Source organism: Bacillus rossius, chromosome 7 (genome assembly GCF_032445375.1).
Source record: "Bacillus rossius redtenbacheri isolate Brsri chromosome 7, Brsri_v3, whole genome shotgun sequence".
Taxonomy (NCBI): Eukaryota; Metazoa; Arthropoda; class Insecta; order Phasmatodea; family Bacillidae; genus Bacillus; species Bacillus rossius.
In genome coordinates, this window is record NC_086335.1 from 5,290,222 (window position 1) to 5,315,054 (window position 24,833).

Here is a 24,833-nt window from a genome sequence, read left to right on the forward strand (position 1 = left end):
CCAGACGCAACGCGCTGCGGCGAGAGGGGTTCCCAGAGTAAAAAAAAACGCTGGCAGCCATCTTGCCACATTAGTTAAATATATAAACGCCACAGACTGTGAGGGGCCACAGTCTCTGATCAGTCGCCGCACTGCTGCTGCCGCCGCACTGCTGCTACCTCGACGAGCAGAGCTGCGCCTCCTGTTTTTTCCAGCAAAGGTAAGATAGATAGATACAATTTACTGTAAATGTATTTACTAAGCTGTTTGAAATGTTAGGATGATATTATTATCATCTTGAATGGAAATATTCTTTTTTTCATTTAACATGAAAATAATATCTTACTAAGCTGTTTGAAATGTTAGGATGTTATTGTTATCATTTTGAATGGAAATATACTTTTTTTCATTTAACATGAAAATAATATATTACTAAGCTGTTTGTAATGTTAGGATGATATTATTATCATTTTGAATGTAAATATTCTTTTTTTTCATTTAACATGAAAATAATATTAAACTTCAACTTTCTTCACCTTTTACTACCACACAATGTTTTCGCATTTACCATCTATAATTTATTAACGTTTCCTACTTCATTAATACGTAAATGTTTTTTTTTTTTAGAAAATATTTCCATCTAGAGATATTCTCTAAAAAAAAATTTATTTTAAAATCTTGCAAACGGATTGGAGATTTCGTGTACAATCTATCATAGTTTTCTGAAGAAATAAAATTAATTTAAAATTATTATGTCAAACCCATACTCCATAACTACGTCTACTAAATTTTATTCTTTTCTTTTTGTTTTAGCTTTGTGCTCACTGTTGAACGTAATTTCCCTTCTCTCTCTCTCTTTCTTTATTTTCTATCTCTTTTCTCTTAATATGTCTTCCCTTTCTTCTTCCCCCGAGGCAAAGCGACTCCGTCTTAATGAAGCTGGGCCTTCTATCCCTGACTCTCGCGATGGTGGGCAGGGGTCAGGGGTGGAGTTGGCGCAGGGGCCCGACGTCTTGCCTCGCCTGGAGGGTGTTACCTTGAACACTGCATTTGCTAACAAGATAGTGGACTTTCGAATTGGAAATGATATTGAAAATGTCGATCCGGACTTGGACCGGTTTCTACAGAGATGTAGGGTTCCCTTTCTGGACTTAACTAACGAATTAATTCGCCCCTTTAAAGTTTACGTTTCACTCTCGGCTTCATTTGTTAAGGAATCTGCGGAGGGAAACGAGAGTGAAACTTTTCATTTCACAACTCACTCAACCGCGATACTGCACTCTGACGAGGCAGGGGAAATCTACGATTCAACATTCATTCCAGAAATCAATAAACACGTTAGTGATTTCGGTGCGCGTGGCAGTGGCTGGGCTCTAAAAAGATTGATTAACATGGATGTACATGTTTCAAACTATAGAGTTTTCACGGTTGGCGCAGCGCACACGAAATTGTCGGCGTTTTTGTACAATAGGAAAGCTTGTGTTAACATTGAGTCTCCCGAGCAGCACTGTTTCCTGTATGCCGTCATGGCAGGTGTGTCGACGGTGGAAGGCAATGTTTCTCGAGCCACTTCGTATCCAAATCCACTCGTGTATTTTAATACGAATGGCTTGACGTTTCCCTCCACTCTGCATCAGATTAAAACATTTGAGAGGAACAATGATATTTCCATTAATGTTTACGCTTGCGTAGATTCTAAGGGGAATATCGTTGACGAATGTTTTAGTGGCAAATCTGAATCCTCGATCCAGCCTCTTCGCGTATCCTCTGAGCGAAGAGAGAGACATGTAAATATATTGGCGATTCGTTCGAGTGGCGCGACAGAGCACCTACATTTTGTTTACATAAAATCAATGTCCAGATTATTGCATACACAATTGTCCAAGACACAACATAAGAAATGGATTTGCGAGCGCTGTCTTCAGTATTTTACAAGCGAAGACAGATTAAATTCACACAATGTTCTCTGCAGCCAGCATCAAGCAGTGCGGACCTGTTTCCCTACAGAAGAGAACAAGTATTTGCAATTTACAAACTTTGCAAAACAGGACCGCCTAGGCTTTATTGCGTACTGTGACACTGAGTGTTACCTGAAGCCTTTCTCCACCTGTTTGCCCGGTGACGAGTCTTCTAGCACTATGCGGGTAAACGAACACGTGCCTTATGCATGTAGCATTTTGTTAGTATGTGGGTACGATAGCTCTTTGACCAAGTATGTGCAATTCGAGGGTGATAATTGTATTGCTGAAATGATCGCAGAATTAGTTTCAATGACACAGTGGGTTTGCGATATTTATTCAAAGACCATTACTATTAAGACACCGACCCCGGCCGTCTCTGCAAGGCTTGCGAGTCAAACACATTGCCATATCTGTCAGAAGGTATTGGCTGGGCAGACGGTGCTCGATCACTGCCATTTTACTGGTGAAATACGTGGTTATGCCCATTCTAAATGCAACCTGGCTTTCAGGATGCAAAAGAATCAACTCGTCGCGGTTTTTCATAATTTGCAAAATTACGATGCCCACTTTTTAATGCAACATTTAGTTTCGCGGCGGATTGCACAGCCGGACGGTTCCTTCGTTGTGGAGAACCCCGGCAGTGTCAAAGTCCTTGGAGTTACAATGGAGAGCTACAAGTGCATTACAAAATACATACCCATTTCAGATAATGCGCAAGGAGGCATGCGCACTGTGCGTCTTAGATTCATAGATTCACTTAACTTTTTTAATTCATCTCTGGAAACTCTCGCTGGCAATCTCACGCCAGATAAATTGAAAGTCACCCGTTCAATGTTTCCAGATGACGCACAGTTTCAGTTAGCTACTCGTAAAGGTGTGTTTCCCTATGATTTTGTTAAATCTAGTGAACATTTGCAGACTGCCTCGCTACCATCAAAGGAAACGTTCCATAACGTAAAGAGTGGCACGGACGTGAGTGATCTGGACTATACTCACGCTCAAAATGCTTGGGACGTCTTCCATTGTGCCACATTGAAAGAGTACGCACTTAGTTATCTTAAGGTGGATACTTGTTTGCTGGCCGACATATTCGAGTCGTTTCGTTTAGTTTGCTTACAATATTATTCATTAGATCCTGCCCATTACATTACCGCTCCCTCGCTCGCATGGGATGCACTTTTATTTAAAACCGGTGCGCGTCTTGAGCTGATAACCGACCCAGATATATACCTCTTCCTAGAGTCAGCCGTTCGTGGAGGTATAACAAACGTTAGTCGACGTCACGCGAAAGCCAATAATGTTCACATGTCCACTCACGACCCGAGCCTTCCGTCTTCGTACATCTGCTATTTCGATGTAAACGCTTTGTATACTCACACAATGTTAGATAAACTTCCCGTGGGCAAATTTGAGTGGGTTCCCAGGGATGAGTATGCAAGTTGGGATTTCAACGCCATTGACATAGATGGCGATACGTCATATTTCGCGGAAGTGGATTTGACCTTTCCCGATGATTGTCACGACCGCCTATCAGATCTGCCTCTGGCCCCTGTGAATGGCGTACCGCCAAACGGGCGAATGAGTAAATTATTGTTAACTCTCGCGCCGCGTAATAATTATGTTGTTCATGCTAAAACACTGCGGCACTACGTTCGGTATGGGGCGGTCATCGGCCAGGTTCACCGCGTGCTGCGGTTTGAACAGGCGGCCTGGATGAAAGATTACATAACCTTTAATGCTGAGCATCGTGCCCAGGCTGCGAATCCCTTCGAAAAATCGTTTTTTAAGTTACTATCGAATGCTGTTTACGGGAAAAGTTTAGAGGATTCTAGAAAACACAGAGAAATTCGCATCGCTTCATGTTACGAAAGTATTTATGGGGCAGCCGAGCTGATTGGTCGTCCGACATTCAAGGGTCGGCAAATCGTCGATGAAAATCTAGTTCTCATAGAGTTGCAAAAAGGTTCGATACCCTTCGATAAACCTTTTTACACGGGTGTCGCCATTTTAGATTTGTCAAAATTGATTTTATACGACTTTCATTATAACTACATGCAAAAAAAATTCCCTCCACAGTCTCTGCATCTCTTGTACTCGGACACTGATTCGTTAATTTACCACGTTCAGTGTGATAACGTTTACAATTCCATTCGACCCGACTTAGCTTCACGTTTCGACACGTCAAATTATGCGCCAGGTAATGATCAACGCTTCCCCTTAGTCAACAAGGGTGTAACAGGGGTGATGAAAGATGAATCCGCTGGCAAGATCATTACGGAATACGTGGGTCTTCGCCCGAAACTCTACGCATACAAGATGGAGGATGGTTCTTGTATGCGTAAAGCAAAAGGAGTTAAGGCCAACGTAATCCGATCACTTCTGTTCCCTCATTACCTGGATTGCTTGCTTAAAAATTCACGGATTCTAGGCAGTCAATACCATTTCCGTTCGCGAGGCCACGCCGTGTTTACGGAGCGAGTGAACAAGGTAGCACTGTCTTCAGGAGACGATAAGCGTTGGCTTTCTGAAGACGGTGTCAGCACATTACCTTGGGGACATAAAAATCTGTGTCCTTTTAAAACTCGTGCCTCGCCCGATCCCTCCTAATCATTGTACATATTTACATTTTTTTTCCCTCTGATTACGTTCACCAGTGAGACGAACACTGCTGACGTAACCTCCGAACAGTGGTTGCAGGAACACAACAGCGCTCACCACTCCTCCCCTGCTCGGAGGGTTTTCAAGCGTGTATATATATATATGTGTGTGTGTGTGGGGGTTGAAGGCAAACAACAGTGCTTCTTCCGCCTCCCCCCACACACAAAAGAAAAAAAACTTATCCCGAGAGGGGTGTGTTCACCTCCCCCCACCGCGTCACGCCATGATCCTTTCCATTATGCGTGTGGAGAGAAAAACCGTCGGTATGTTAAAGAAAATGTGTAGAGATGTTTTTGAAAAAAAAATATATTCCCTATTACCATGTTAGCTTGCATATTATTCAATCTATCATGATTTAACGTAAAAATAAAAGTTTGTTTCAAGTTGCCTCTCAAAGTATATTCAATCTATCCTGATTTAACGTAAAAATAAAAGTTTGGTTCAAGTTGCCTCTCAAAGTATATTCAATCTATCATGATTTAACGTAAAAATAAAAGTTTGTTTCAAGTTGCCTCTCAAAGTATATGCAATCTATCCTGATTTAACGTAAAAATAAAAGTTTGTTTCAAGTTGCCTCTCAAAGTATATTCAATCTATCCTGATTTAACGTAAAAATAAAATATTCCCCTGTTTTTTTTTTTTAATTTATATAAATCATCCTCTTGATAGGATGCCTGAAATTTGTGTGACGTTCTACAGATCTCCCCAACCCCAAGACAAATGGAAAGGATACCATCAGCGTTGGCGGCCTCTTTCTTCGAGGAAGAGGTGGAGGAGGGTGTGGGGACCAGTATACCAGCCGACATTGCGGCGGCCTTCTTCGCAGAAGACCTGCTGGAAGGGCCGTCGTCTCCCCCTCCTCCTCCAACACCGCCGGCCAAGACTTCGCCGCTGCTGTTGGTGGCGGGCCCCTCTGGGACATGTCCCTGGGGTCGGCCGCTAACAGCCGACGAAAAAAGAGGGGTCCGGCTACCTGCTACGAAGCAGAAGGTGCCGGCTCTGCCTAGCGGCGAAGTCGTGGCCAAGCTGATGGCAATGGACGCCCAGCGGGGTAGGGGAGGGGTTAAAAAATAATTTTTTTTTTAAACTAAGTAATATCGTTGTGTTGACTACATTATTTCAATACCCATTATGTGTTACTTGTGGCTGGTAACTTAGTATGCAGAAAATTGGTAATACGTGTAAAGAACTATGCGGTCATGGTAGACTGCTGTTAATGTTTAAAACTCTGTTTTTGTTTGGAAAAATAAACGTACTATTTAATATAATTTTTGTAGGAATGCGCTACTCGTAAAAAAAAAAACTGCTGTGTGAAAAAATATTACATACATACATACATACATTATAGTTGAACAGAAACATTTACGTAAACGAGACTATGGCAAAAATAATAATATTATTACAAGTTACTTTTACCTGGTATTAATCAAATGGCAGGTACAGGTAACTAACACACCAGGCTGACGTAATATTTTCCGAGACTATGGCAAAATATTATTATTACAAGTTACTTTTACCTGGTATTAATCAAATGGCAGGTACAGGTAACTACAACACCAGATAGACGTAATCTTTTTTTTTAAGTGTTGGGGAAAAAATATATATATATTTTAACTTTGGAAGAAATTACATTTAAACTCTCTTCGGCTGCGGCGGTCGCCACCCCTCTGCGAGCGGACAGCTGCCAGTGTATGAGTCATTATTTAAATAAAAAAAATTGACAATGGGGTACGAAGGGTTCGAAGCGGTCTTCGGTTGCAGCCGGCACCCCTCTGCGAGCGGCGTCCCCTATGCGGACACCTGGCTGTCTGAGTCATTATTTAATTTACACTGGGGGGGACGAACGAAAGGGCCGTTGGGAGTACGCGCCATCGTCGTCTCCGCGGCTCCAACACCCCTTGGGAAAACATATATTTTAATTTTTATATATATATATATATATAATGCCTATAAATGCACAATACCTTTTCTTTTAAATGACAAGTGACGTAATAAGCATACTTTTTTTTTAAATGAAAATTTGGTGATATATATATATATATTATAAATAATATTATTTTTTTAAGTAATTAATACTACTGTATATATGTTTCATTTCCACAATACACACACTACGAGAGAACATTATGTCTTTAACACAACAAATGTGTTTGAATTCGCTGAAATACGTAAAGTATAATTTTTTTTTATCATCATGCTATAAGCATAAGTAATGCCTATAGCTTTTTTTATTTATTATTATAGACAGACATGCTACACACCAAATTAAGCATACTATAACTATACTGGTCTAGTACTATAAGAAAACATGGCTACACTTCAGTGTGTGTTTTTTTTCTTCAAAATTTGACATCTACTACTACTACTATAGTCATAGAGTAGTGGCTGACGAAATAATACTTTCTTTTATTTTCAAACTTGAGAGAAATGCAAAAAACCAATGACTATAAATGGGGAAGAAAAAAAAGATGGCGGCCTGGTATGCTGTGCTACAAGATGGCGGCCTGGTGTGCTATGCTACAAGACGGCGGCCTGGTATGCTGTACTACAAGATGGCGACTTTCAGCAATCGATTGTCATACATATATATAATATTATTTAATTTTTTTTTTCCAAAGTTGGCTGTTCTGGTTACTTCCTATTAGTCGAAATTATTATTTTTTTTTCCAATGTTGAAATAAACATGGCGGCCGGACCGTTTTTTTTTAAATTTGCCGCTTAGCACTATAAAAAAATAAAACATGGCGGCCGACTAGCAGCCGACACTATACATTTTTTTTTTAAATTTCCCGCCGTTTAAATTGGCCGACTAGCACTATAAAAAAAATAAACATGGCGGCCGCATAGCAGCCGATGCGCCTCGTTTAAATTTACCGCTTAACACTATAAATAAATAAACATGGCGGCCGCCCGTTTTTAAATTTGCAGAACTAGCACTATAAAAAAATATATATACCTTCTCTTTAAAAAAATAAATATTTTATAAGCATATATATACAACATCTGAAATTATTTTCTCCAATATGGTCTCGTGGTCCTGTGGTTAGCATGACGGACTAACGATCCAGAAACGAAGGTTCGAATCCAACCGTCGCCACCCCTCACATTTTTATACTTGTAAAAAATAATTCCGGCGCGCGACACTAGCGCTACCTAGCTCCCTCATTTAGAAACATACACACACACACACCCTCACCCTCCACCTCCCCCTCCGCAACGAACACGCCCGAAGTTACCCGACGAGATATATCGATCCTACCGAAGTTGGCTCACGATCAATACATCCAACCACCCTCCACGTGACGTCACCAACCCAGACAAGCACCTGTCAGGAAAAACACCTGTCAGAAAAACACCTGTCACACATGCACCTGTCAATAAACACCTGTCAAAAAACACCTGTCGAAAAAACACCTGTCGAAAAAACACCTGTCACACCTGCACCTGTTCATGACAGGTGCACGACAGGTGCAGGTGCACCTGTCGCTTTGTTTACAGTGTCCCAGAACCGGCGTGCTCCCTCTACTGGTGTCCACATCCTCATCTACCAGATGAGAACAACCAAAGAGGAAACCGCCGAAGCATGTAACTCGTGGATTGCTCAGGTGTGTTATTTATGGTTGTGAGTAGTAATAATCTGCAATCAGAATTTGTTTAACCGACCGACAAAACTAAAATTGCGAAGAGCCAGCATTTTTTTGGATGGTTCAGGTTGTGATGGTAAATAAAAAGTAGCGAACCTCAGGGTCCACAGACTCTGATCACTGGAGTCCGCTGGAGCACATGTCTCGTGGATCACTGAGATGTATGATTGAGAAGTGTGAAATACCGAGCATTCGGGGCCATGGGAAATTCTCGCTGAAGGCGTCGGCTTGAGCACATGTCTCGTGGTTCAATAAGGTGTTTTATTGAGAGGTATGCAGTAGCGATTTTTTGTGCCCACTGTGTTGCCACCTAGCCTAAGAATATTCTTCCATTTATCCGCCAAAGCACTTGTATGTGGATTGATTAGGTGTTCAAAGGTAATGGCCATGTGATGTCGCAATCCAAGTTTGTGGACTCCATTAATTTTTACCACAACCAGTACCCAGGAATAATAATGACTTAAAAGTGTTATTCTATTTTCCGTTGGTTATTTTTACTTGGGCAGAATTGTAAAGTTTTTATGAATTTTTCACAACTCCATATTTTTCTACCAACAGTAACTGGAACCTCTGGTTTAAGTGGGCGGTCACTAGTCTCCTATTAAGACAATCCGGTTTTCATTTATATTCGGATGTAAACAGTGTTTTTAGTAAGTGAAAAATTATGGCGATATTGCTGTGAGGTGGTGTGGTCTATTGGGACACTCCCGTTCTTCCAACGTATTCATTTCAGTTTCTACTCTTTCCCTATCACTTCTCACCCTATCATATCGAATGTCTTTGATTTCAACTAAAATTTAGCATTATTTTAATTATTTATATTTTCAGTAACAGTATTTTAATTATTATGCATGTCTGTCACCTCAGCCAGTACAAGGAGCGAAGAGCTGGTGAATAACTGATAGTCTGGTGACCTTGAAAAAAGTGATATCTGCTTTGTTAACTGTCCGTTGCATTTTACCTTTAGATAAGACCTTAATCCCGGCCGTTACCTTTGATCCGACATCCGAAGAGTGAAAAATTATTTATTTAAAAGTTTTGACAGATTTCATTTATACTATGTTAATGAAAAGTCTACTTCATGGAGTTAAAGGTCCTGAGTACGATTCCCTCCGAGAACACGTATAAAGGGAATTTACACAGGTATTTTGTTACCAGACAGCAAGTCAAATTCAAGCGTTCGGTAAGCTTGCAGAAAACAAGGCTCAGTGTAAATGGTCCACTCAAAGATTAGCTTAGTCTCGAATAAAGATTGATGTGTCAGACCCCCCATGGCATTCCTAGATAAAGAAAATGATTGACAAGCATGCTACAAGATTACATTATAAGTGGACGGGGATAAAAGTTCACTGTAGGTGCTTTAGAAATATTGATCTTTACACTCAAAATTACTTGTCTCGGGCTTCATAACATTTTAATTTACTTTAAACATTGACTTATTAAATTAACAGGGCCTTATCCTTCTTCAAAATGGATTAATCCTAGTCCATGAAATATATTGTTTCTCTTGAGTCACAAGAAAGGTATTGTAAACACTGAAGAGGTACAGGTATCCATTCCAGCATTGGAATACGAAGTCAGTATCTCTCGATTTTTAACCTAGCACGCAACCAGCAATGGCATTTTAATGCATTCGTAAGTAAACAGTAGTACTCCGAGAAAAATTATCAACTTATGGTAACGTGTACCAGTTTCCCACCTGTCAAAATCTCAGTTTTGAATCTGTAGTGTTGAGGTGTGAGTAAACTAGTCACCCAACTACCATGAATAACTGTACAACCAATGGACATAAAGTATTTTGCCTGAAAATAATATTTTCACCGATTGGATTAAATTCGAGTTCCAATAAATATAAATGAAAAAAAAAAAATTCCACGCAGTCCTGATAAATTACTAGCCAATGTAAAATTTAATTAATTTTTCCAAAATTATTTTATTTTTATATTGCGGAAAGTATTATTAATTTATAAACCGTCTTATTACATAAACTTTAAGTAGGTACGTTATGGACAATATTTAATCAGTTGAAATGGTATGTTCAATAAGATTTCTTTATAAAACATTTAGACAACGAGGTTAAGTATACCTCTGAATGTTACAGTGATGTAGGTCCATCCGCCTGATTTAAGAACAAATAAAATTTTGTTTTGGATTTAAGCACACATCAGATATATTATTACGATTTATCTGGGGAGATATACTGGGTTCGTAAGGTATAGTCCAATTAATTAGTACAGTTTTTATCACTAAAGTCTATACTATAAATTTAACAAATGCACACAATATTTATGTCCACAACAATTAGTCTTACGTTGCTCATTGACCCATTAACACATTCACTGGAGCTTGACTGGATAATGGCTGGCTCTTCTGTCCGCTTCCTTCGCACACTCACCCACACCGCGCCGCAGTACAGTCCAACTATCGCTCGACAGGCCTTCACTAGCAGGTATCGCCTCCTGATAGGTCCGGATCGCTCAGCAAGGGCCACTTGCCTCCTCACCCCTCGCTGGTCGCACGGGTAGGTATCGCCAGTATCACTCCCCGAGGGGGAGACTCTCTCCGCTGCTCCGCTCTTCGCTCGGAACACTCCGAACCCTCGCAACTCCAGAGGAGGCCGACATCGTCGCTTATATACCCGTGGCATCCTTATCGAAGGAACAAGAGCGGCTGTGACATGTCGCGTCATTCCGGGCCAACCCGACTCCCGAAACATCCAAAACAGTGACGCTTATTCACGCCACTCCTCACGGCGACCTCTGTAATCCTAGAATTCCCAGTCCGCTAAAAGTGACAATAGCTCGAGGCGGGATGGTGTTGTTGGTATTGGAGGGAGAGGGTAACGAGGACCTTTGTAATCTGGCCAGGCACACTTGGCATGCCTTAGGTAAATGGATGGCACGTGACGTCAGTGGCCGTGCGTGGCCGCCAGCCAGCTCCGGACCTGGCGCACATCGTGTAACACTGCCCCATCCTTAAACCTGTTCGTCTCGAACAGAAAACATTGTGCTGTTGTGGACCATGATGCGAAGCCATCCTACGCATCGGACAAGTGTACTGGATATGGCCCACTTCTTGGCAGATGTAACACCGCGGCCGTCCTCCGACTCTTCGGGACTATAGGTCCACTTTGCGATTACTATGGGTCTCCCTCTTCTGCACCTGCTGCTGTGGCGTTTCACTTTCCACCGGGCAACCCTGCTGAGCACATTCCCTTTCCGGGCGACTCCATTGAACATGCCATTGTCGGTACGCAGAACACCGTAGGCGACTTTCTGCTCCTTTAACCTGCGAGTTGTCACCCTCTTTTATTCCATCGTCGCATCGATGTCCTTCCTCCTTCGGTTTCCTCACACAATTCAGTTAGTCATGCTGGACATACCCTCTTTCTCGACATGCGAAACACTGTGGGCGACCTCTTCTACGTCGGACCAGTAGATTCTTCTCCGGTTCGATCGCTGTCTCATAGCATTATCCTTCTCTCTTGGGTTTCCTACCACGACTCGGGTACTCGCGCCGGATGTGTCCCAGTTCTTTGCAGATGGAGCACCGCTGTCTTCCCCTTGTTCACCGAAACTGGGATCCATTCAACAACTTCCTTAGTGTCCCGAGTATAATCTCTTCGTTAGTACTCGAGCGGCCATTCGCTTGGTGGTGAGGTTCTATCACGGCCTGTCTCACTCTGATACTCGTGTTTCTTGAGGCAATGAAGGCACCTTAAATTTCCAGGGCGTGAACAAGAGCATCGCGGATATTTTTGTGTCGGGCCAGACGACGAGTTTGCTGCACCTCCGCATCTCTGAGCCCGTCTATAAACACACTAGTGGCTAGCAGCTGGCGGAACACTGTTGGTGCTTCTGGGTAGGCGAGGTGCACGAGTCGCTTGATGTCGACTTCGAACTCTTGGAGGGTTTCCGAAGATCTCTGTTGACGTGTCTTCAGGGCTGTTCTGTACACCTCGCCCATGTGTCGGTCACCATACCTCAGCTCAAGGGTCTCTACTAATACCCCATATTCTTTCTGATCTGTAACTAATACGGTCTGCAGCAGCTCTAGTGGAGATCCTCGCAGGGCCAGGACAAGTGCCGTAGTATTTCCTTCCTTGCCCCAACCATTTACTTCTGTAGCTCTACACAGGGCCGCAACTAGTCTCTCTGGCACCCGGGGCATGAATGGATTCATGCGCCACCCCCCCCCCGCCCCACCCTCTTTTTTTGCACATACCACACCAATAAAGCGGGGGGTCCGGGGCCATCCCACGGAAAAATGGTGCTAATTAAGCATTTTTCATACCTACATGTAACAGTTTCTGTGCTACTGTAACTTCCATCCATGAACCCACTATGTCCATAAAGTAGTTCGTATAATCACTAGACTTGTTCATTAAATTGTCGTCATAAATGTATTGTAAAGATTCAAATTCAACTTGCGAGACCTTTTTGCAGCAAAGATTTTGATGATATCATCATAGCAAATAGAGGATGTCTCTTGTGTTCAATGGAAATAATGCTCAAATTCGACAGTCAGTATTGCCTCATACTATTTCTTACATAATTTTTTACATTTTTCAATTTGCTGAAACTTCTTTCGCCTGAAGAAACTGTTACATGAAGAGTAAGAAATATCTTAAGGGCTGCGGTCAGGTTTGGACATCCTTCTTCGATTCTGTGATCGTGAATGAGCTTCATAAGGGTCGCTGCAGATGCTGTTTTCATAGTGTCATCAACTGCCAAGGCGTGATGTTTAAAACTTTCCATTTATTGAACTATTTCTTCTCCATTGATGTCATCTTTGTATGTTTCAGACAACCAATTGGCTGCAGTCTTCAAATCTTTAACTTCCATTTTGTAGATGTTATTCCCATTTAAAAAGCTAAACTTGTCATTAATTGCTTGAAGGGCCTGAAACCGGGATTTTAAGGCATGCAAGTTAAAAATCTTTTTACCAGTTACCAGTTGTAGTAGAAATTACAATACAAGCGATTTCGGCGCACCCACAGCTTTGCGCCCGGGGCGTATGCCCCGCTTGCCCCCTCTTATTGCGGCCCTGGCTCTACAAATATGAATCGATGTAATATTTGTTTGTAGCATAATATCATCGTGCATGATTAAGGCTGCATGTGTTTTGAACGTTCATTAAAAATACATTACTGAAACGGATATTGTGGCCAACCCCCCTTATACCGGGGTAGTTGAACACGCCCGCACCCGCCACGCCAGTCCCGTATACGCGTCTCTACCGACATATTGATAATGAAAGTGTAGTAAAATTAACTTAAATAGACGCGCATGGACTGGCTTAAAATTTGACCAGTGCGCAAAAGCAATCATTAACGTACTAAATTGACCGACAGCCCTGCTAAACTTATTGTGATAGTTAACATATATATAATGAATTACCAGAAATAAAATGACCAGCATTAAGTACGGTAAAAAAGGAAAGCAACCTATAAATCCAATTCGTGATACCATTTCAATTGCTATAATTAAATTTAATGTACGTTGGTGACATTCGCATACAAACACTCTTACACTATACTTAAAATAAACCAAAGTCCCATAAAGTCTATTACGGAGGAGGGGAGGGTGGAAAAACAAAATAGTGACGTCTAGATAGTTCTGCCAGCAATTTCCATCGCCGCACTCTGTTTTTAAACACGTCGCCCGCAAGTCAAACCAGCCGAACCAAAAGTACAAATCCAGTTCTCGCACTTACTGGTTCTAGAGGCATACCTCTGTAGTCGGTGTGCGCCGGGGTCGGATGTAAACCCCGCTCACCTTGTAGCGCCTGTAGCATCGCGCTACATTGATGACCAGTGCACTAGGCCCACGATATCGCATTCTCATACACCACGACTGGTGTTACTTCGCCGAGGGTGTTGTGGCATTACCGTCATCTTCAATATTAATCACGTAATGTCACACTCGTAGCTCATCGCTGAAAAGCCAATTCTCGTCTCTGCCGGATAGTTCCGCGGCCCGCGGTCAACACACACTACACGTCCAAACAGCTGGCAGCCGCCTCCCCTCTCACGTCAGCTGACGTGACCCCCCTCCTCTACTGCCACCCCTCACTCCGCTCGATCGTTCTCGTTATTTCTAGCAGTTGCCACTACCGAATAAGAATAATAAGCATACAACAAAACAGCAAATAAATAATTTACATACACCATTAACTAGTATAATACTATAAATAATATTATAAAACAATTTACTCATCTTAAAACACACTTTACGCACCATAAAAGTTATAATAAAAATCAAGACGACTGAGGCCGCCACAAATGGCCTCAATATATATGCAAACATTTTAAATATAGATTGGTGCCATGCAGCTTTTCAGACACGAATATGCAAACATTGACTTGGAGAAGAGTAAAAAGTGAATATATACACAAACATTTAACATATCCTTTTCCATGCAGCTTTTGAATACGAATACGCAAACACGTTCATGCTTAGAAGAGATTCTTACTTGTGAGTGAGGACTCTTAAAAATTTCTGGTCCTGAACAGTGTAACATGGAGTAAATAATTAAATTAAATTTGATGGAAGAAAAGTTATTACTTTACTTTAACCTTTGAATCCGCAATGATGAGACGATTAATTAGATATATAATAACATATATCTCAGGCTACGCATATAAACATTCCATATTATGTCTTTAAGAAAAAATAGTGGTCACAAACACAATCATAAACAAAATTACTGTGGTTTATGTGTTTTTTTAGGTCTATGAGGTTCATAACATCACTGGTAGGAAATAGAGACTGGACCTAACTTACATTGGTGTACTTTAGGAACCGACATTCAATGGTGGTATCCATCAGATGAAATCAAGATGGTGGACTCTACTAAACAAGATGGCTGCTTCCAGTAGACGATTCCTGTATAATTGCATTATTTTTTGAATTATTTATTATGATAAAAAATATAATTTTAAGATGGAGGACATAACGAAATGTGTAATGTATAAGAGTTGGGTGTTCGATGATAACGCCATAACGAAAAATCCAATGCACAGGAGTACGGCACTCGATTGAAAGCTGTGTAATGTTATAGAAAAAAAATGATGGATGTACATCTTAACTCAAAAATGGTGGAAATTTATAGAAAACAAAATGGTGTATGTGATGTCATAATTCAAAAAGGTGGAAAGTTATAGAAAACAAAAAAACGAATCCAAGATGGCCACCAGTAGTAACCTAATACAAGATGACCATCTCCAGCAGAAGAAAACTGGATGGCTGCCTCCAGCAGACGGCACCTGTATATTTTTTTTACTATTATTTATTTTGGTAACAAATTTGTTTTAAGCTGATGGAAATAACGAAAAGTAAATGCTTATGAGTGAGGTGTTCGATGATGTCGTAAAGAAAAGTGAAACGCACACGAGTGGGGTGTTCGATTAAAATTTGCGGAAATATCTAGAAAAAAATGGCATACATGACATCATAATTCAAAAAGGACAATTTTAGTGCATAATGAGGTTTTTTGAGTTGTTTTTGCTGCCGGAATAAACATAATCCACAATGGTCGCCGGAAGTGATTTAATCCAAGATGGCTGCCGTGGCTACCCGGCTTCACCATCACCCACCGGTGTTCGGGACATAGTATATTAACCTACTTTACACAACTAAACCTGGAGTCAGTATCAACACTACAATGGTAGCGCCCCAGAAGAGATAGCGTAGGCGCTGGTTGCGCAGAGAGCAAGTGTGGTGACAGGCGTGTTTGTTGCAGGTTCCGGGATATTCGTGTCCCCGTCTGGTGCCCTGGCGCGCGCTGGCTCCGTGGCACTGTGTCTCATCGTGTGGCTCGTGTGTGGTCTCATCTCGCTGCTCGGTGAGTCATTCTTCCCTCTCCCCTTTAGGGCTGTATCTCCCTTCCCCCTTACATATCCGAGGTGGACGTGTCAGATTCTCTCGTGTCTGGCGCGCGCTGGCTCCGTGGCACTGTGTCTCATCGTGTGGCTCGTGTGTGGTCTCATCTCGCTGCTCGGTGAGTCATTCTGCCCTCTCCCCTTTAGGGCTGTATCTCCCATCCCCCTTACATACCCGGGGTGGTCGTGTCAGATTCTCTCGTGTCTGGCGCGCGCTGGCTCCGTGGCACTGTGTCTCATCGTGTGGCTCGTGTGTGGTCTCATCTCGCTGCTCGGTGAGTCATTCTGCCCTCTCCCCTTTAGGGCTGTATCTCCCTTCCCCCTTACATATCCGAGGTGGTCGTGTCAGATTCTCTCGTGTCTGGTGCGCGCTGGCTCCGTGGCACTGTGTCTCATCGTGTGGCTCGTGTGTGGTCTCATCTCGCTGCTCGGTGAGTCACTCTGCCCTCTCCCCTTTAGGGCTGTATATCCCTTCCCCCTTACATACCCGGGGTGGTCGTGTCAGATTCTCTCGTGTCTGGCGCGCGCTGGCTCCGTGGCACTGTGTCTCATCGTGTGGCTCGTGTGTGGTCTCATCTCGCTGCTCGGTGAGTCATTCTGCCCTCTCCCCTTTAGGGCTGTATCTCCCTTCCCCCTTACATATCCGAGGTGGTCGTGTCAGACTCTCTTTTGTCTGGCGCGCGCTGGCTCCGTGGCACTGTGTCTCATCGTGTGGCTCGTGTGTGGTCTCATCTCGCTGCTCGGTGAGTCACTCTGCCCTCTCCCCTTTAGGGCTGTATATCCCTTCCCCCTTACATACCCGGGGTGGTCGTGTCAGATTCTCTCGTGTCTGGCGCGCGCTGGCTCCGTGGCACTGTGTCTCATCGTGTAGCTCGTGTGTGGTCTCATCTCGCTGCTCGGTGAGTCCTTCTGCCCTCTCCCCTTTAGGGCTGTATCTCCCTTCCCCCTTACATATCCGAGGTGGTCGTGTCAGACTCTCTTTTGTCTGGCGCGCGCTGGCTCCGTGGCACTGTGTCTCATCGTGTGGCTCTTGTGTGGTCTCATCTCGCTGCTCGGTGAGTCACTCTGCCCTCTCCCCTTTAGGGCTGTATATCCCTTCCCCCTTACATACCCGGGGTGGTCGTGTCAGATTCTCTCGTGTCTGGCGCGCGCTGGCTCCGTGGCACTGTGTCTCATCGTGTGGCTCGTGTGTGGTCTCATCTCGCTGCTCGGTGAGTCACTCTGCCCTCTCCCCTTTAGGGCTGTATATCCCTTCCCCCTTACATACCCGGGGTGGTCGTGTCAGATTCTCTCGTGTCTGGCGCGCGCTGGCTCCGTGGCACTGTGTCTCATCGTGTGGCTCGTGTGTGGTCTCATCTCGCTGCTCGGTGAGTCATTCTTCCCTCTCCCCTTTAGGGCTGTATCTCCCTTCCCCCTTACATATCCGAGGTGGTCGTGTCAGATTCTCTCGTGTCTGGCGCGCGCTGGCTCCGTGGCACTGTGTCTCATCGTGTGGCTCTTGTGTGGTCTCATCTCGCTGCTCGGTGAGTCACTCTGCCCTCTCCCATTTAGGCCTGTATATCCCTTCCCCCTTACATACCCGGGGTGGTCATGTCAGATTCTCTCGTGTCTTGCGCGCGCTGGCTCCGTGGCACTGTGTCTCATCGTGTGGCTCGTGTGTGGTCTCATCTCGCTGCTCGGTGAGTCATTCTGCCCTCTCCCCTTTAGGGCTGTATCTCCCTTCCCCCTTACATATCCGAGGTGGTCGTGTCAGATTCTCTCGTGTCTGGCGCGCGCTGGCTCCGTGGCACTGTGTCTCATCGTGTGGCTCTTGTGTGGTCTCATCTCGCTGCTCGGTGAGACACTCTGCCCTCTCCCCTTTAGGGCTATATCTCCCTTACCCCTTACATACCCGGGGTGGTCGTGTCAGATTCTCTCGTGTCTGGCGCGCGCTGGTTCCGTGGCACTGTGTCTCATCGTGTGGCTCGTGTGCACACCTGTTCGCCTGGAGAGGTGTGGAAGAATCCCGAATTCCCATTCCTCTCTTCTTGCCCAGTCGCGTCGAGTGATGACCTGGCGTGACTGGTTCGATACAATTGAATGATCTCTTTGATTGAAGTGTGTTGTATTAAGCATTGGAAGTCAGTTTTGAGGACCACAAACATTCATTATCTCTGGATGGTGCGTTATGTGGCCAGCACACAGGTTTGACCTCAGTTAGTAAATAAGTGTGAATGTTTTGCATGGTGATGTGAGACATTTTTTTTTGACGTTATAACGTCTTATAAATCGATGAACACCGGCTGCACGCACGAAAAATTGTCACGTTCCGCCTGAGCCGAGCGTGCAAGAACCGGCCAACCACCGTGCGAGAAAATCTTCTATAATATCAAACAGGTTAAGGCGGGCTTTTTAAATAATTGTTCGTGGTTATATTTAAACACATTATTTAAATTAAATTTGCAAAAACTGTAAATAATATTTGAAAATTAAAAAGTATGCAATTGTTGATCGATGTTTTCTTATAACGTTATCACATAAAATTATCGTCCGTAAACTGACTTTACAGACAACCCTTTTTTTTTTTTTTTTTAACATTTCTGCCAAGAATTTTGTGAGTTCACGCGTATGCTATGTTTTATTTTCATTTTTTTTTTGAGAGAGACAAACGTTTAAAAAAAATTTAGGTGCTCCCTCACTGTAACATTATTTAAATTAAGCAGTCACTGACAAACAGTATCGTCCTAGGGGTCGGTATTTGGTTCATGGGGAGGGGGGGAGGAAAGGACAGAAATATGAAGATCAGAACTTTTTAAGTGGAAATTCTTGGCAGCCGGTAGGGTAAGTCGAGGCGATGACTCATAATGGAGTAATTAAAAGTTCAAAGCTCGATAGTGGGGAGGGGTGTTAACGCATAAAGTAGAGAGATTGACAGATTCTAAGATTGTAAGTAGTTGGTGTTCTGGTAGACAAAGTGCATGTCAGCAGGGGATATGTCTGTCGACAGGGGCCCTAGCATATGCCGAGCTGGGCACGGTGGTGCCGCGCTCTGGCGCCGAGTACGCCTACTTCCTGGAGGCCTTCAGCAGTCTCCATCGCTTCTGGGGCCCGCTCGTCAGCTTCACGTGCGTGTGGGTGTACGTGGTGATCCTGAGGCCGGCGGAGGTGGCCGTGATCATCCTCACCTTCAGCGAGTACGTCTGCCAGCCCTTCGCGCCGCTGACCAGTCACGTGCCGCCCGAGCGCTTGGCCGAGGTCAAGAAGATCATCGCCATCTTGGCTCTAGGTGAACCTCCACAGTAGTATATAATAGTTCCTCCTGGCACTGGCTTCTGGCTGTGGTTGGTGTGTCGGAGCCGCCATCTTGGATTGTGATGTCACGGTGGCCATCTTGGATGAGCGTAACAGGACACAGCGTAACGGGACAAGTAGATCACGGCAGCCATCTTGAATGACCTTGACCTTGACCCCGGCGGTCATTTTGAATCCAACATTTAGGATCCGCCATTTTGGATGACGTAATTTTCTTTTCTCGAACTTTCCGCCATTTTGTTTTCCGCCATCTTGTAAAATGACGTCACCGTTGCAATTTACCTTATGCACGCCATCTTGAAAATCTGTAATTTTTATGTTAAAAAATCGGGAAAAATTTAAAAAATCATAAAAAAAAATATTTAATAGAATTAAATAATAAAAATATTAAAAACCACTGTTGCACTTATCATTACGGTCGCCATCTTGGATAATATAAATGTTGCATATTTCGTTACTCCTGCCATCATGGTTGAGTACTATGTCATCGTTACACTTTATGTTACGACCGTAATATTGGATCCTATTAATGTTGCAATTACCATTATGGTCGCCATCTTGAAATTTAGATGCCATCTTGGAAATCCGTAATTTTTATGTTATAAAATCGGAAAAAATTCCAAAATTCATCAAAAAATTAACTTAATATAATTCTGATTGATTATATCGATTCCCGTCCTTAATTCGAAACCCTGGAAAGCAAAAAAATAAAAAAAACATCAGATCCTTCCTCCACAGAAGCCACCTACAGACTGACCTACCACCAATATCAAGGTATATATCGTCAGCTGGTATGACGTCATTTCCGCCATCTTGTCTTCGTCCGCTGGAGACCGTCAACGTGTTTTCGTCTGCTAGAGTGTGCTGGCGTCATGTTAATATAATGTTCTGTTCACCATACCTTTAACCTCGTCTATTGGCATTGGACCTTGCCCTTGACCTTGACCTAGAACTTTGACCTTGACCTTGAACTTTGACCTTGATATTTAACTTTGACCTTGACCTTGAACTTTGACCTTGACCTTTGATCTTGACCTTGAAATTTGTCCTTGAACTTAAGCCTTGTCCTTGACCTTGAAATTTGACCTTGAATTTTACCTTGACCTTTACCTTGAAATTTGAACTTGAATTTTGACCTTGACTTTGAAATATGACCTTGTCCTTGATCTTTGACTTTACCTTGACGTCCATCATGGATCCGTCATTTTATGTTCAGTACATGCTACCAGGAGCTAAAACATGCTAGTGATCATTGCCACCTTCATGTTTTCGTCTGCTGGAGGACACCATATTGTATGTTCTCGTCTTACCATCATGCTAGTTTTATTCTAACATGCTACAGTGCAGTAATCATTTATTACTGAGGTGCCTGCCATCTTGAAATCTGGGTGCCATCTTGAAAACATTTAATATTTAGCTAGAAATGCGGGAAAAATTCCAAAAGTCTCCGAAAAAATAATTATTAATTTACAAATTGAATCGATGGATTCATGTCCACGGTTCGATTCTTGACCAGTGACAGTTGTAATTAATTATTAAATAAATTTTAGGTTCTGTTTTGCATTAACTTTCGAGGAGTTGATTAATCATTCACTCTACGTAAAACAACCGAAGACAAAATACCTAAACAACGAATTAAATACAGTGCCGATTAGCCTAACATGAAAGTCTAATTTTTCAATAATCTAAATAACATATAAGCCGTTCATGTACAACCGAGTCATGAAATTATCAGTCGTATAGGCTAGTCATTGCAGGACCGCATGACCTTCGTCGTTAGCTAATTATATTCAATTAATCCATCGTGACATTTTTTATACATACTAAAGGACCAAGTGACCTTGAAAAATATTTTAATAACACCAAGAGGTTTTAAATTAGTAAATATTCAATAACTACATTTTGTACTACGTGCAATCAACAAAAAGGAAGCACTGACAACGAAAAGACAGCACCACCAACGAAAAGGCAGCTCATTTGGAAACGCCGACAACGAAAAGGCAGCACCGACAACGAAAAGACAGCACATTTGGAAGCACCGACAACGAAAAGGCAGCACATTTGGAAGCACCGACAACGAAAAGGCAGCACATTTGGAAGCACCGTCAACGAAAAGGCACAAACCGCAAGACCGGGTCATGTCAATATCAGACATATAGACCATGAACTCAGTACACACAGGAAAAAGGAATGTACACGCAGGAAAACGGAACGTACACGCAGGAAAACGGAATGTATATGCAGGAAAACGGAACGTACATACAGTAAAACGGAATGTACATAAAGGAAAACGGAATTTACAAGCAGGAAAACGGAATTTACACTCAATAAAAGAAATGTACACGCAGGAAAACGGAACGTATACTCAGGAATACGGAATGTATACGCAGGAAAACGGAACATACACGCAGGAAAACGGAACGTACACGATGTAAAACGAAACGTACATGCAGGAAAAACGTAATGTACACGCAGGAAAAACGTAATATACACGCAGGAAAATGGAACGTACACGCAGGAAAACGGAATGTACGCACAGGAAAACGGAACGTACACGCAGGAAAACGGAATGTTCACGCAGGAAAACGGAATTTCAAATAGGAAAACGGTATGTACACGCAGGAAAACGGAACGTAAACGCAGGAAAACGGAACGTACACACAGGAAATGGATAGTACACACAGGAAAGGGAACGTACACACAGGAAACGGAATGTACACACAGGAAACGGAACGTACACACAGGAAACGGAATGATCACAGGCTCCAATATTCATTGGCTCCAATATTCATTGGCTCCATTATTCATTAGCTTCAATATTCATTGGCTCCATGAGTCATTGACACCAACAATCTTTTGGTACCAAAAGTCTTTTGGCTCCAAATATATTTGGATAGAATTCTTCGAGTCTAAGAGACTATGAGGCCACATGGCTACGAGTCTAAAATGATCTAGCTGATTACGAGTTATACATGGCTTGCGAGGCTAGAGCTACGAAGCTTCTAGTACAAAAGTTTACGTTGACTGTGAGGATACAGGACTACAAGTCTGCATGAGTACATGACTACGAAGCTACTCGTCTACAAGGCTCCAGTTGCCGTATCTGTCTTCGACGGAATTTTCTCTTTTGTTCCAACTGCTTCATCAACATTATGTTATAAGATTACAAGTCTACTTGCTTACGTAGCTTCAAGTCTACGAGGCTCCAATACATCATGTCTACGAGACTACGAGCCATGAGGTTACGAGTCTATGCGATTGCGAGTCTTCAAGGTTACGTTATCGCGACGCTATAGGACTACGAAGCTTCCAGAACGCATGGTTACGAGACTGCGAGGCTACAATTCTACGAGGTCCCAAGATATCATGTCTACGCGACTACGAGCCATGAGATTACGAGACTACGTGACTACGAATCTTCAAGTTTTCGAGACTGCGAGGCTACAGAGCTACGAAGCCTATAGAAAAAGAGTTTACGTGACTGCGAGGATAAAGGTCATCAAGTCTACATGAGTACTTGTCTACGAAGCTACTCGTCTACAAGGCTACAATTGCAGCATCTGTCTTCGTCGGAATTTTCTCTTTTGCTCCAACTGCACCAACAGCATTATGTTATAAGATTACATGGCTACTTGCTTACGTAGCTTCAAGTCTACGAGGCTCCAATGCATCATGACTACACGACTTCGAGCAATGAGGTTACGAGATTACGTGACTACAAGGCTACAGAGCTACGAAGCCTATAGAAAACGAGTTTATGTGTCTGCATGGATACAGTAATACAAGTCTGCATGTGTTCTTGACTACGAAGCTACTCGTCTACAAGGCTCCAAATTGCCACATCTGTCTTCGACGGAATTTTCTCTTTTGCTACATCTGCACCATCAGCATTATGTTATAAGATTACAAGGCTACTTGCTTACGTAGCTTCAAGTCTACGAGGCTCCAATGCATCATGACTACGAGACTACGTGCCATGAGGTTACGAGTCTATGCGATTGCAAGTCTTCAAGGTTATGTGATCGCGAGGCTATAGGACTACGAAGCTTACAGAACGCATGGTTACGAGACTGCATGACTAATTGGTAGCGAGGCTACGAAACTTCATGTCTCTAACTGACTGCAATAGCACTATTCAGTGGTGACAGTTAATTTATCTCATGCAAAGATACTTGCTGCAAGTAGTTCCGCTTTTCAACATCAGATGACGTTACGTGTTGCTTGGAGTTAAATAATATTTATTTCTTTTATGCGGGATGCTCACTATCGATCCCATAAGAAGGATGGCTTCGTTAGTCTCCAAGGAGAAGGAAGTTCATCCTTTCTGCTAGTGCTTCTCAGATTTCTCACGGTCCGCCATCTTGGATTGCAACGTTACGGCAGCCATCTTTGATGGGTGTGACCTTAACCTCTGTCTGAAACCGCAGGAATGATCGCAAGCACAAGGATTAACCATGAAAATATTGATAAGAATAATCAGGAGCACACGGAGAAAACCATCATAATATTGGCAAGAATAATCAGGAGCACATGGAAAAAACTAATATAATATTGATAAGAATAATCAGAAGCACACGGAGAAAAACGACACATGTTTTCTTTGATATCATAAAATTACAGGGAAAAAAAATATTTAAAAAAAATAAATAAATTAATAAAAATTTTAAAAAAAGTTCAAAAAAAATAAAATTCTGGCTTGTACTAGAACTCTATCTTTGCACAGCAATGATAAGTTTACAAGCTAGCACAATCTGTTTATGTATTTTTTTAATTTTTTTTTTATTAATCTTTTTTTATTTTTAAATATTTTTTTCCCTGTAATTTTATGATATCAAAGAAAACATGTGTCGTTTTTCTCCGTGTGCTTCTGATTATTCTTATCAATATTATATTGGTTTTATCCGTGTGCTCCTGATTATTCTTGCCAATATTATGATGGTTTTCTCAGTGTGCTCCTGATTATTCTTATCAATATTTTGATGGTTAATCCGTGTGCTTGCGATCATTCCTGCGGTTTCGGTCAGAGATCAAGGTCACACCCATCAAAGATGGCTGCCGTAACGTCGCAATCCAAGATGGCGGACCGTGAGAAATCTGAGAAGCACTAGCAGGAAGGAGGAACTTTTTTCTCCTTGGAGACTATCGAAGCCATTCTTCTTATGCGTTCGATAGTGAGCATCCCGCATCCCGCATAAAAGAAATAAATATTATTTACCTGCAAGCAACACGTGACGTCATCTGATGTTGTAAAGCAGAACTACTTGCAGCAAGTACCTTTGCATGAGATAAATTAACTCTCACCACTGAATAGTGCTATTGTAGTCAGTTAGAGACATGAAGTTTCGTAGCCGCGCCGCCAATTAGTTATGCAGTCTCGTAACCATGCATTCTGGAAGCATCGTAGTCCTATAGCCTCGC

General features: G+C 42.7%; 1 protein-coding gene across 4 annotated transcripts in view; it reads left to right on the forward strand.

Moving 5' to 3' along the window:
- LOC134533650 (b(0,+)-type amino acid transporter 1-like) overlaps positions 1-24,833 on the forward strand; it is a 354,769-nt gene that overhangs the window by 158,823 nt on the left and 171,113 nt on the right. For all 4 annotated transcript variants that reach the window (XM_063371184.1, XM_063371185.1, XM_063371186.1 and 1 more), the window contains exons 3-4: positions 15,986-16,087; positions 19,111-19,389. In XM_063371184.1, coding sequence (XP_063227254.1) covers positions 15,986-16,087; positions 19,111-19,389 — 381 coding nt within the window. The remainder of the gene's footprint in view (positions 1-15,985; positions 16,088-19,110; positions 19,390-24,833) is intronic.